We start from the raw sequence: 13,486 nt of genomic DNA, 5'->3' as shown, positions 1-13,486 counted from the left end.
AAGAGTATTTTAATCTAGTAAATAGGACAGCCTAGATGGACCAAAAGGACCTTCATTGTCTTTTAATGTTATATTATCACATCCTACATTACTACAAATCATTATACCCTGAAAAAGTCCTAAAATTACCAGAAATAATGCCAATAAAACTAAAACTTGAGTCACTTTCATCTACTCATACCCTAAATAACTGTTACATAACAAGTTCTACCTAATTATACAATGGATAAGTCCTATCCAACTGCATCCTAAGTATACCCTGAATAACTCTTACCTAACTACATTCCAAGTTACTCACGTCCAACTACATCCTGAATAACTTATAACTGCACAATGAATAGCTTGTACCTAACTACATCCTAAAAACTCCTACCTAAGAACACCCTGAATAACTCCTACCTAAGAACACCCTGAATAACCCCTACCTAACTATACTCTACATAACTCTTACCTAATTACACTCAAAATAACTCGTCTAACAACATCCTAAATAACTACCATTTAACTGTACCTCAAATAGCTCTTACCTAATTACCCTCAAAATACCTCCTGTCTAAGTACACCCTTGCATAATTCCTAACTACACACTGAATAAGTCCTATATAACTATACCCTTAATAACTCCTACCAAACTATGTCCTTAACAATTACCACCTAACTACATTCTGAATAATTCCAACATAACTACACTCTGAACAACTCCTACTTAACTACACACTAAATAACTACTACCTCACCATATTCTGAATAACTCCTATCTAATTTCTCCATGAATAACTCTCATCTAATTACACACTGTATTTTTATATGAGCTATATAAGGGTGAATTTAGTGGCTGTTTCAAATGCAACAGTCTTATAGCTTCTTCAAGATTTTTATTTTTTCTATACACTGCCAGGATTGGGTAAAATTGAATGCAATTACCAAGGAGAAAACTTTTTTTTTTCTTCATGAACAAATGGAAAGTTTTTTTATGTCTACCACATAATACAATCTTTGCTGAAGTTCTTTAATTTCATTAATATTTTTAAAGAAATAACTAACCACAAATGTACACATAATGGAGGAACCTTTGAACAAAACATTGATAAAAGAAAGTGTATATATATATATATACATTGTTACGACAGCGGAAGTCACGTGACGCTGGTAACACGTGATGAGTTTCTAGAAAAATAGTGAATTGTCCTGGCAACTGTAGTCTTTTCCAGGTGCCCTCTTTTTTTTAGTATATAAGCTCAGCAAATAATTGCAGATAGATAGATATAAAGACAGATAACTGAGTCAAGCAAGTAGTAGGCACAGTAAGTAAAGTTTGTGAATTATAGTGTGTGTTTATAAAAGCAGTTAAGTTTAAAGTGACTGTGGAAATTAAGTGTATTACAAAGTTTGTAACGAGAAAGAATAAACTAGTTTTAATTAAGAAAGAACTTGTATCGTTGAAGTTTCTCAGAAAATTATCAAACAAGCAGATACGTAACAATATGTGTGTGTGTGTATATGCACAAGCATATTTAAATATTAGATTGTTGTTCTTGTTGTTTTCTTAATGCAAACCTACAAAATGGGCTATCTAAACTCTGTGCACCAAAGAGAACTGAACCACACATTTTAGTGATATAAGTTTGAAAATTTACCACTGACCCATCAAGGAACTAATCATTTGAAAACTAAAGTGTATAAAAGAATATAAAATAAATTATGACGGCACAATAAAAAAGATCTTTTACATCTATATTACAAAGGTTAATCTTTGTATCTGTTTTTTATATTTTGGATTCAAAGTGATTCCTTAGAAAACTACATCCTTCATCTAAAATTTCTATGTCTAATAAGTGGTGCTCCATTTATGGTGGCCAGTTTTTTTAAATCATAAAACCATATTTAGAGACTAGACCCACATTTTTTAGGGAAAATGATAAACAATAAATATCTTTAAGAGAAAATTTTTTTTTTATTTACATCATTGCAACTATAGATACCTCTCTGATGAGTGAGCTTCTTGTTTGCCAGGAATTTTGTCATACAATTCTGTACAACTATCATTCTTGTTTACCCTTGAGTTACATTAAATAAATGCAAAAAATCAAACGAGCTGTAAACAGCACATGCCATTTGCATTCAACTGTCTCTTTGTTTTAGCATTTGTAAAGTCATGTGCTCAGCAAAGTATGAAATAATGACAATATGCTGGCTCTGCAGTTTGCCTTGTAGCCAACCTGACCATGGTATATGAGAATTGTTTTCAATTATGGCAAAATATGTTTTTACTAGTCTTCTATTAACATATGACAAATGTTAGTATATGCTTTATAGTACAGTTTTATGAGTAGTACATGATGTCAAAAACATTTTTATTTTTCTAGATACTGTTTGATATTTCTTGTTATCAATTTGATGCAATACAGGGGCTAAATGGACACGTTAGAAACCTCAAGGTTCAGGCATAGCTATGTAGGTCCACTGATAATCTTCAGACAGGAATAGAAATCGCTCTGATAAGATGTTCAGCAGAATAAATATTGAAGAGGTAATCTGAATTCCTGACATGAATGAGCTGAAGAAACGAGATTCAATACAAATTTACAATAACACAAAATAATGTTTATTAATTCTGATACACAAGAGAACAAACCAATAAAATACAATCAATGTGTGCACAAAGTAAGAGACAGCACTCCTCTATCTGTTTAAAGCACTAGTTGAATCTGGAAAAGTTCTGGATAAGACTGAGAGAATTAACCATTATATACTTCTTACAATAGGATCAATTTTTCCAGTTTGAAATTATTACTTTCATATCAAACATAAAAATAGTAAGGACACAGCTACCAGGTATTCCTAAACATCTACACGACTGATGTCACTAGAGAACACATTAGTGTATGATTAAGGAACTATCCAGCAACTCCTGTTGTTGGAGAGTTCAGTAATACTGAAGACGAATGAACGTAAGAATAAGGTTGCAACTGGTATATACACACATTGAACATAGTAAGCACTTGAAATGCATGTAAGTGTAAAATACTTGTTCATCTTCTCAAACTTAAAAACAAAAAGCAAAAAAAGACCATATAGTATATTTTACACACACAGCCACCCCAAATTTAGAACTGCTGACCAAGAGAAAGGGCAACCAGTCAGCAACATCTACCATTTCAGCAACTATTCTTACCCAAACAATGAGATGACTATCACAGTTATAACAATTCAAACTGAAAGAGTGGACTTTGTTCAGCAGCATAATGAATTCCAAGTATCTCTAACCTTAAAACCTAAAGCTTGGTTGTGCTAGGTATATGGCTCAGAAATGATAGGATGTAGTTACAGGTACTGAAATAAAGTTGGTTTCAAGTTTCAACTCTCATTTATATATTAAGTATGACCTTTAGGTTCACATTCACAAAATATTTCAAAAGTCTTTTCTTGTCACATTTCCTAAAATGTTAAAACTATGATTTAACAGAAAATAAGATACAGATTATTAAAACCATTTATAATGTAGCATAACAGTCATTGATCTATAAGTGACCTGGATTGTGCTTCTAGCTCCTGACAATGAGGTCACATGATACAGTTCAGCAGCCATTAAACCATTCCCAAAACAAATCCCATGGTGGCTATTATCACATGCAAATAAATTGTTTCGCTTAGACATTGTTTTGTTTTCTTTGAATCATGCCTAAATGCAAAGCATTGAATTGTACTAACAGACAAGTCTTTTCACCTGCAAGTAAACTTTATGTTAATAAAGCTCGTTAAGTCCCATTCATGTGTAATATGTTCACAATGCAAGAAAAGCTCTTTGACATCCTAAACTCAAGAAATCCAATTGCAAAAGGTTACAATATGCCAATGAGGCCCTCCAATGTACAGATTTGGGCTCCTTTCCTAGATGTTGCTTATGCCTACATATCCCAGTTGAAGGACTTGACTGGAGAGTGCATGATGAGCATCAAAAGAAAGACCCCATTCATCGGTTTTATGACTGCAGTTCTTAATGTAACTACCCTGTACAATGAGTTGGTAGAGGACACCAAAGCTCCATCGAAGTACCTACTGACATACAAGATGAGCCAGCTTTTCTATGGGGCAGTTCGACCCACAGGAGAATTTAACAACCCAAAGGTTCGCCAGTTTGTTATTGCCTACAAATGCCTTCTGATGAGACACAAAGTCAAGAGTTCCCATAGTACCTACTGACATACAAGATGAGCCAGCTTTTCTATGGGGCAGTTCGACCCACAGGAGAATTTAACAACCCAAAGGTTCGCCAGTTTGTTATTGCCTACAAATGCCTTCTGATGAGACACAAAGTCAAGAGTTCCCATGGTAATTGCATAGCACCAGATAATACTAGTATACACAATGTCACCACAGATGATGCACAACACTGAGACAGGTACATATGATGTGCCAACAGCAAAGCAGTATGGTTTGGAGTTATCTGCAACAGAAGAGGAAGATGATCATGAAGTAACAGAAGCTCTTATCTTCAGTCCTCTCTCAACTTTAAAGGAAGCTTCTATAGGATATATCGCAGGTTATGTCACTACCACAGCCCAACGTTGTATTCAGTGCTCTATTTGATAGCAGCTCTGTATGCTGAAAATGAAATTGACATGAAATCTACACCAAAGTTATTCCTTCTGGATTGAAAAGATAGAGGTGGATTGACAAGAGCTTCCTACAGTATTATCAAGGTGTGTAAGGAGACGGAGAAATGTTTCAACAGGTACTGAAGATGAATGATGGTAAACCATTACAAGCATCAAATGTGGTCCTACACCAACTATCATGTGCTACAGTCTTCAACCCTTTGTCAGATCATATGTTTGATAAGACACCAGAGAATAACCATGTATTCAAGGTCATAAAATGTATGTCATCCTGTTACTGAAAAATAAGGATGCATAATATTGCTAGAACGTACACAGAAAAAATTACTGGTGATAAGGTGTGGATGCAGTTTTCAAAGTTAGCATTGTTTAAACACCAGTGAAAATGAAAACAACACCAGATAATATGTTATGGTAGAATGGAATTGTTTACATTTTATATTCTATTGTTTGGTTCATCTATAATAATCATGAAATCTTATGTTTGTAAAGGTTTTTTTTCTGAACACAATTTTTTTTCATAGATGTGTTATTGTGAATATCATATCATGTGAATGTGTTAAATATTCATTTATTGTCATGTAAGTTAATGACATTTTGAGTAATTGTTTCTCTCATATAAATGTAATTTACACAAATTATAATGATGATGCTTAAAATTATCCATAGTCATTCTATATATTTTCATTCATTGTTCTTCAATAGTTTACAAGTAGGTCTGGGCTGATAGGCCTGACTAATTACAATGACACCAACACAACAGCAAGTAATATGTACATGCACATAATGTTGATGTCTTGCATTGTATTTCCATAATTTTCACATTTGTTGAGAAGATACTTTACTTGAATCATTTTGATCATGTACATGGACGGTTCAGTTTAGTGTTGCTTGTATTACCTGTAGACCTTGTAGATGTTCGGCACTATGTTGTTATATATATATATATCAAAAGAATTTGATGTGTATTCATTCATAAAGCTTTCATATAAATATAAAAAATACTTGCTGTCATACTATAATTATGACATACAATAACATTGGATAATAAAACTTTAATAAGTTCCATCTGTTACAGAATACAGACAGGTCAAATAAGCTAGTCTGTTAATTTTATGAGAGGGTTATGCATTAAAATCTAATTTAAAATACCAGTATAGGTTAGTTCCATAGCTGATACAACAATAAAAATTCAAATAACTCAATCTGCAAACCAGCGCATCGATACATTTATAGAAAATGGTGAAACATGGGCTTTGTATTTCTTGTTCAATCCACTCCAGAGCATCAGTAAACCTAGCCTGTATGTGATCAATACAGAGCAGCTTCATACACCTGTAACACGTGTGATTGTTTTGGGAATAGTAACATGGCAGACAGAGAGAGCATGATCCAGGTTATATATATATAGATCAGTGATCACTACTGTCCATTTGATCAAGGGAAAGAAGGGAAAAAAAATCCTTACAGAAATACTACAATAGCAATTATATATTCTGATTTTATACAGATTGCTTTTGACTAACAGCTTTATTGTTACATCTATAAGAAACTTATTATACTGCTCAGATTATGGTTTTAAGTATTCTCTGACCTTTTATATATAGAACATACCAATATGAATAATGACTATAATATTTTCAAAACATGTATTACACTATGGTCACATTATAGAATGTCAGAGAATATTTTTAAGGAAAAATTTATGCATAGTATTAACCAAACAATTTAAACTTAATATGCTTTCAAAATAATATTTTAATGAACTTTGTTCTAACAAATCTGTTATATTTATGTGAACATATTTACAAGAACCTTCAGACAAAGCTAATGTTAATTCTTTTTCAACAACAAGACAAATTAATAAAGATAAATCAAGCTTAAACAGAAAAATGACATGTACAACTATTTGACTGATTTTATGTTAAGTTTAAAGATGATATTGTAAAGTCAAAATGAAAGCCAGTTTTATACAAGTTGATACATAAACATAAATGAAAGTAGTATTATGAATTGACAACAAAGTCCACTATTTTACAAACCAGAAGTTGCAAGCATTCAATTCAGTTTAAGTTCATCAATTTTTATGGCAAAAATTATGCCCTAGTAGTATGGATGTCTATATTTTGGGTCGGCTGAGCCATGTGGTTGTGGCATCCCTATGTTAGGATTCCCTGGGGGTCTACTCATGGGACGAGGATGAAGTGGAGCTCTAGCGGGAGGGGGACCTGAACCCCATGGCTGGCAATATGACCCTGATTCTTTGTAGTGTGAGGAAGGTGGATACTGTTGTGGTGGTGGGGGCAGTGTATGTGGAGGTGGTGTAGAGTATGTAGGTGGGGGGTTGTGGTGCACAGGGGGAGGAGGTGCAGAAAACATAGGGGGATTAGACTGGTGAATGGGAGGCGGAGGAAGATGAGTAGGCAACGGACCTGACTGACTAAAATTTTGGGTTGGAGGTGATGCATAAGCTGGTTGTGGTGGTTGGGAATAAGGTGATGGGTTAGGGGCTGGTGGAGGAGGATGTTGGTAATGATGATGAGGAGGAGGATAGGGACTAGGAGGTGTGGGATGCTGTTGGATGGGTGGTGGTTGAGGAGCTGGAGCAGGAGGAGGTGGAAGTTGCTGAAGTGGTGAAATCCCTGGTGTATTGCTATCATCTTGAATAGGTACTGTGATCAAGTTCGAACGGGTGGTGACAATAGGGATTGGGCTTGAGTATGATGCATGGGGATGGTGCCCCATGGTTGTTGTAGGATGTGGGTAGGGGTGGGATGTTCGTGGAGGTGGAACTGGTGTAGGGATAGGAACAGGAACCTGGTTACGAGGTGGCTCATTAGGATCTCTGTAATCTTGCTGGGCTGGCAAAGGGTGAGGATGAGGATGCTGAGGTTGAGAAACTTGAGGCATGTGTGGGGGTGTATGAGTGTGATCAGTGGAGCCGAGTGCTCGAATATCAAGATGAGATGAGGCATGAATCATAGATGTAGCAGTAATAGCTGGAGCTGCTATTGTAGGTGGTGCCATCTGTGTGGGCACAGGGACTGTTGTAGAAATAACTGGAGCTGGAGCTGCTGGAGGTCTAAGATGCCTATGGCTGATATGTGCCTGTGAAAAACATTTAAACTGAACTAGAAATTTTTTGTATTAAAAGTTTTTTTAACACATAAACAAATTAAGAGAAATAAATCAGGCTTCAAGATTAAGGGCTGATAAGTCAAAAACATTTTTTAAAATAGATTAAGCTGTTAAACAATTATATTCTTTAGTACATAAACTCTTCAAGACATTTCAGTGGAACTACAAGTTGTTTTTCTAAAATAATTCTTTGCTTCACCTATTTCTACTTCTAAGTGTAATTTGATATGTGGCATCTTCTAGGACTGAACATTATTTCCTATACACAAACAAATACCATAACAGGATTTAATCTACTGACCTGAAGATCTCGCTGGCTAAGGTAAGTTCTACGACAGCCTCCATTACCGTGACGTGTTCCTCTGTACGTACACATAAATACTGTACCTAAAGCACTTTGCTCAACACGCTGTACTTTATCAAAACACCTGTCATGCAGAAGGTATATTCATTAAATTTTTCATTTCATTTCATGATAAATCAACTTTTTAATTCTAATGGACATCTAAAAAGTTTATTGAAATTTTGGCAACTTATAGAATTTCTGAAAAAAAAATGTAGATTTTATAAGTGCAATAATAAAGGATTCATATGTTATTGTTGAAACTTAATAAAATTATAAATGTAGGTACTTTTCAATAACATTAAATTCTTCAGAAAACTTATAAAATGAAATGAAGTTATTTAGTACACTTAGAATGCAGATTGGTGAAACCATTTTCATGATCACTCAGTGGGAAATGTAGGTGAAGGCCTAAAAATTACAATTTTTAACAGTATATGTTTGTATGTCCACAAAACATTTCTTTATTTCAGTGATCATTCTTAATATTGTTATTTTCTAATTAAGTTAAAGTTCAAGTATGTGAGGGGAAAAACAAACAGAGGTGTAAGTACATTTTTCTGTATGCTACACCTTGGTTAGTAGGCATGAGAAATGTAGTAGCCTGAACAATATAATAGCCTAACTATTGTTATTTTTCAACTATAATGACTAACTTACCACACATTGCAAGTATATAATATCTATATTTATTGTAATGACTTCTTTCATGGTATTACAAAACTAAAGGTCACATGATTTACTAATGATATAAAATCTATGGTCACATTAACCAGTCTACAAATACAAAGAAGTAGAAACAACCACATAATGGTATGACAATCAGAACACTTTGCTGTTTTCTGTTATACCTAGGAAAAAGGCTGTGTAGTTCCAAATCATTCTCTCAAAATACAGCTGTTTCATCTAGTATCAATAAAATTTTATGTTAAAATATAATTATTCTAAACTTATTAAAAAATAATCATGTATGCTAGAATGTGTTTTAAATATGAAAATAAATAATCAGACATTTTAGTTTAAAAGTCAGTAACTGAGTCATGTATTTTAACTTATCATTGAAAAAAGTGCAACCAATCTTACAAAAATTTCAGTGACAGTAGATATTTAATGATTTTAAAGAAAAATAAAAAGGAAAATTTTTGTAAACTTAATAACTAAATATAGAGTTGGATTTTATGCACATCCACACATTTCATGCAAGCAGAACTCCACTTGCCTCTGGAATTCAGAGCCTTAATTAAATATTTGGTAGTCTCAAGCATTGGGCTAATGGATTTTTACATCCCTACAACAAAGCAGATATCAAGCTACAACATTATCTAATAACATATCTTACATATTTTTTACCTAAATCAATGGAATATTAAAAGTTTGGTTAAATTTCATCATAATTTGATTGAAGTCAAAATGCAGTTACTCATGAACCCTTTGGATTCACAGTCCAGTACTGATATGAAATTGTTAAAAAATAACTTCCCATTTGTGGCAAGAAAACTGGCATGTATAAAACTCACTAATGAAAAACATAGCACTGTTATTTACATATTGCTAAGTTCCACTGCTGTGCAACACTACTTCAACCATGAATATAAATGATTAATTTGTAAGGAGTGGTATATTTTTAATTTTGTAACTTAACAAACATGTGGCACATTTTATTTTTTAGCATTTAAATGAATATAATCTGAAATTATGAGCCTAACACTATGTTACCTCTTAAGATTCTGGAAACTGAGGCTAATTCATCTAAAATTGGGCAAGTATTTTTAAGTGTTTCCTTTTGGCTAGTGGAATTTAAAAAAAATTATTTGTGTCCCATTGGTTAGACAATGCTGTTAAATTGTTTATTTTTATTTTTGGGTATTTGTACAAATTCTCCAAGGGTTATCGGCACTAGCCATCCATACTTTTGAACTGATAGGCTAGAGTAGTGGTACGTAACCTTTTTTTTCTAATCATAAAGTTTTATGGACCTCTTTATACAATATTAACTTTTTAAAAATATTTTTAAACTACAATGTTAAATAATATATTTCAGTAATTACATGTAAAAACACATTTTTCAACAATCTTGTGAACTAGCTGAAATTTTTCTGTGGATTGATGGCTGGGAATCACTGGACTAGAGAGAAGGCAAATAGTCAACAGCACCCACCACTAACTCTTGGGCTACTCTTGTCTGATCAATTAATGGGATTTGACTGTTACTTTTATAACATATCCACTACCCCAATGTGTACAGTATGATTTTGTTTTTGCCAATAATGGGATGCAAATGATAGATTTGATGATCCATAGTCCAGCACGCTAAAAATTCAGCTACTCTCGAGCCAATAGTACTAAAAAGTGAAAATATATATTCAGTAATAGAAACTTACTGAATCTGTTCACAAAAAAGTATCTTAAAAAAATCCTACCTTGGGCATATTTTCTCTGCTTTTTTGGCACAATCATAGCAGAATACATGCTTGCATGGTATCTAAAGATAATACATTAAAAACTCTACAATTAGAACTTATTAGCAGGTGGCACTACTTTTATATTACATTTATTTTATTGGACCAATCTGCTACAAACTACCTTTCATAAACTATTTTAGAAATTTACTAAAAAAGGAAATGTGTAGAACGTAAAGATCCAAAACGGTTTAGGAAACTTTAATAATATGAAATTGCTATATTTCTAAATATGTTCTTTCTTAGTCACTCATCAGTCCAGTAGCTCCCATAAAACCTCAAGAAACCAAATCAAATGAAACTCAATATAAAATCAAGGTTAGATGTTGAGGAAAATTTTACAGTTATGAAAAACCTTCTTGCTTACTTTCAATAAAAATTGTGACTAACTATTTGATTACCTTTGTCAAAGTTATAATAAAAGATGTGTCATAGTTGTTTTCATCATATAATTTTCATTTCAAATTAAAGCATTTTTTAAAAAACAAGGAAAAAATAACCTGTCAATGTCTTTTATGATTACTCCTTATCATAACAAGTTTTATATGGCTAACACCAAAAAGTCTCTTTTTCCTCCTCAAATATAAATTTAACAAGTGCTCAACTAAATGAAAAACATTTTATTGTTCTTACATCTTTTATAATTCAAAGCCTCGAAATCTTTTTATTAGGATGTAAGAGTGAGTTATTTCAAAAATTGGTTTAATTATAATTTCACAAACTTTAAGATCGTTGCTTTGATGAAATTAATCAGTCATTTTTATGACTGGTATATTTGTATAGATATATGTAAAAAATTAATCTATTTTTTTTATAAATTCTAATATGGTAAAAGCTTTGTTATTTGACACTCGCATCCAGAAAAATCCTGTAACTGGAAATTTCAATATTTCAAAATAGAAATGATCATTGTAATTATTTAGTGACTTATTAGTGTTTAAGTGACTTTCTTGTGATTTGCAAAATGTGATCTTAAACTGGGAATCTTTCACCAGAACATTTAATTGGCAAGTGCATTATAATACATTGCATTAATTTATTTAAAATACTGTACTTATAATAAATGTTTCATACAGGTTAATGTTTAGAACATTAACAAGGTGTCAAAATTTTCCCTGTAAAATATTGTAAGGGCAATGTTCTTGAAAATGGAACTTTTGACTAATCAACATTGCTCAGGTCTGGCAGGTGCCATATAATAAAGCTTCTATTACTTTTTTCATAGGAAATTGTTTACCATAAAATCACATGTTAATACACTTGTTAACTTTTCTACTATATTTTAACTTACCATTCTCCCATAAATCAAAATGGGAACAGCACATTTTTCACAACAATGGATCATAGGATTGACTACCTTTTCTCCAATCAGATTGATCTAGGCAAAAAAATGATGCACAAATGGGTTTTAGATGTAGGTTAACTCAAAATCAGTTAATAAATATGCCCAATTAATCATGAGGAATAATATATAACCAACTCAGCATATACCTAACACGAACACTAAAGTTACTCTATGTTATGTTAGACAACTTATGCCTAGCTACACCCGAAAAAACTGTAAAATGGTTTCAAATTATTACGAGTTAATTAAGAAAAATAATGGAATCACAAATTTAAATGTTACAAATCAATTTACTAGGAAAGCACAAGCAAAAACATGTTCTACTGGCTTAACTGCCAATCGAGAAGTGATTACAGGCTGCGTGGAAAAGAGGGAGCTTGTGATGATAGGAGTTGTGTCGCACTCTTATTGCTGGAGAGTTGTTGCATGACAATTTGCATGATAGCATGCACGTCTCATGTGAGGTTACGTGGAAGTATCAAGGCTAGTGATGAGCAAAGACTTGCGCATATAGAAGGCAGTATAAGTCGAGAAAAGCTGTGAGTAGTGGTAAGATATCATACTGGAATATTAAAATTCCATACTACCATTAGTTTCATATTTATACACTGTTTTATTAAAAGAATTGTTAGATTCTAAATCAAAATGTCACAAACAAAAGTCCTTCCTTTGCTATACATATATCTATGAGTTGCAGGTTCATGCTGCCATAAGAAGAAACTATAGAAATTAAATACTGTTACGTCTCCGTTCGTTAGTTAATTTTCTGTAAATTCGTTCTGACAAAACTTTTGCGACACAAGTCCTTTCTTAAATAAAACTGGTTTATTCTTTCCGAATACAACTTTACGATACACTTAATTTCAACAGTCGCTCTACAACAAACGCTATAAACTGATACTAGTCACGTGACCTCGCTGATGCAGCACTGCCCCCTCCTTAGTATTGTTCATCCCGAACAATAGCCACTTACATTAAACCAATAACAATTAACAATAACTTAATTAAATGTACAGAATTACAAACACAAAATTACAATTCAACAAAGTCTCTTAATTTTACGGGACGTATCTTCTTCCGTACTGGTCTCCGTCTCATTGGCTTCTGCTTCACGTGGAGTTCATCTACTTCATCAGGAAATGTCCTATCGTCAGTAACAGTCACATCAGTGGTAGTAACTTCATCAAGAGCTTCACCGTTTCTCTTCTCAAAACTGAGTAGTTTCTTCTTCAACATTGGCTTTTTCAGGTGACACGTCTTCAACAGCGTCATTTGTTCTGTTGTTCTCTTCATCCCAACTGAAATGTCCTGGACCGTGATAACGCCAAAGCCTGTTGGCATACACCACTTTTGGCTTACCTCGCCGACCACATTTTATCCGGAAAGTCACGTCTGAGAGACGATCCACTATATCATATGGGCCTTCCCATGGAGAAGACAACTTAGGAGATGTCCCTTTGGTCTTCCTGGGATTAAACAACCATACCTTGTCTCCTGGTACAAAGCTGACTTCAGTAGATCTCTTATCATAAGTTAACTTCATCGAATCAGCAGACATTTTCGAGTTTGACCGCACTTGATG

General features: G+C 33.3%; 1 protein-coding gene across 3 annotated transcripts in view; it reads right to left on the bottom strand.

The window, feature by feature from the left end:
- Positions 1-2,582: 2,582 nt before the first annotated feature.
- LOC106457767 (E3 ubiquitin-protein ligase Hakai-like) overlaps positions 2,583-13,486 on the bottom strand; it is a 35,710-nt gene continuing 24,806 nt past the window's right edge. The window contains exons 4-8 of one of the 3 annotated variants that reach the window (XR_002610246.1): positions 11,851-11,937; positions 10,521-10,582; positions 8,059-8,185; positions 4,197-7,727; positions 2,583-4,056 (exon numbers count right to left, since the gene is read on the bottom strand). Coding sequence is in view for 2 of the 3 variants with exons in the window: in XM_013917211.2 (XP_013772665.1) it covers positions 6,723-7,727; positions 8,059-8,185; positions 10,521-10,582; positions 11,851-11,937 (1,281 nt within the window). In the remaining variant the exon portion in view is untranslated. Of the gene's footprint in view, positions 7,728-8,058; positions 8,186-10,520; positions 10,583-11,850; positions 11,938-13,486 lie in introns of all 3 variants that reach the window. The other 2 variants (XM_013917211.2, XM_022383797.1) reach the window with 2 other exon arrangements.

Source organism: Limulus polyphemus, unplaced genomic scaffold (genome assembly GCF_000517525.1).
Source record: "Limulus polyphemus unplaced genomic scaffold, Limulus_polyphemus-2.1.2 Scaffold371, whole genome shotgun sequence".
NCBI lineage: Eukaryota > Metazoa > Arthropoda > Merostomata > Xiphosura > Limulidae > Limulus > Limulus polyphemus.
The sequence above is the reverse complement of the archived record's forward strand: the minus strand, read 5'-3'. Positions and strand labels throughout refer to the sequence as shown.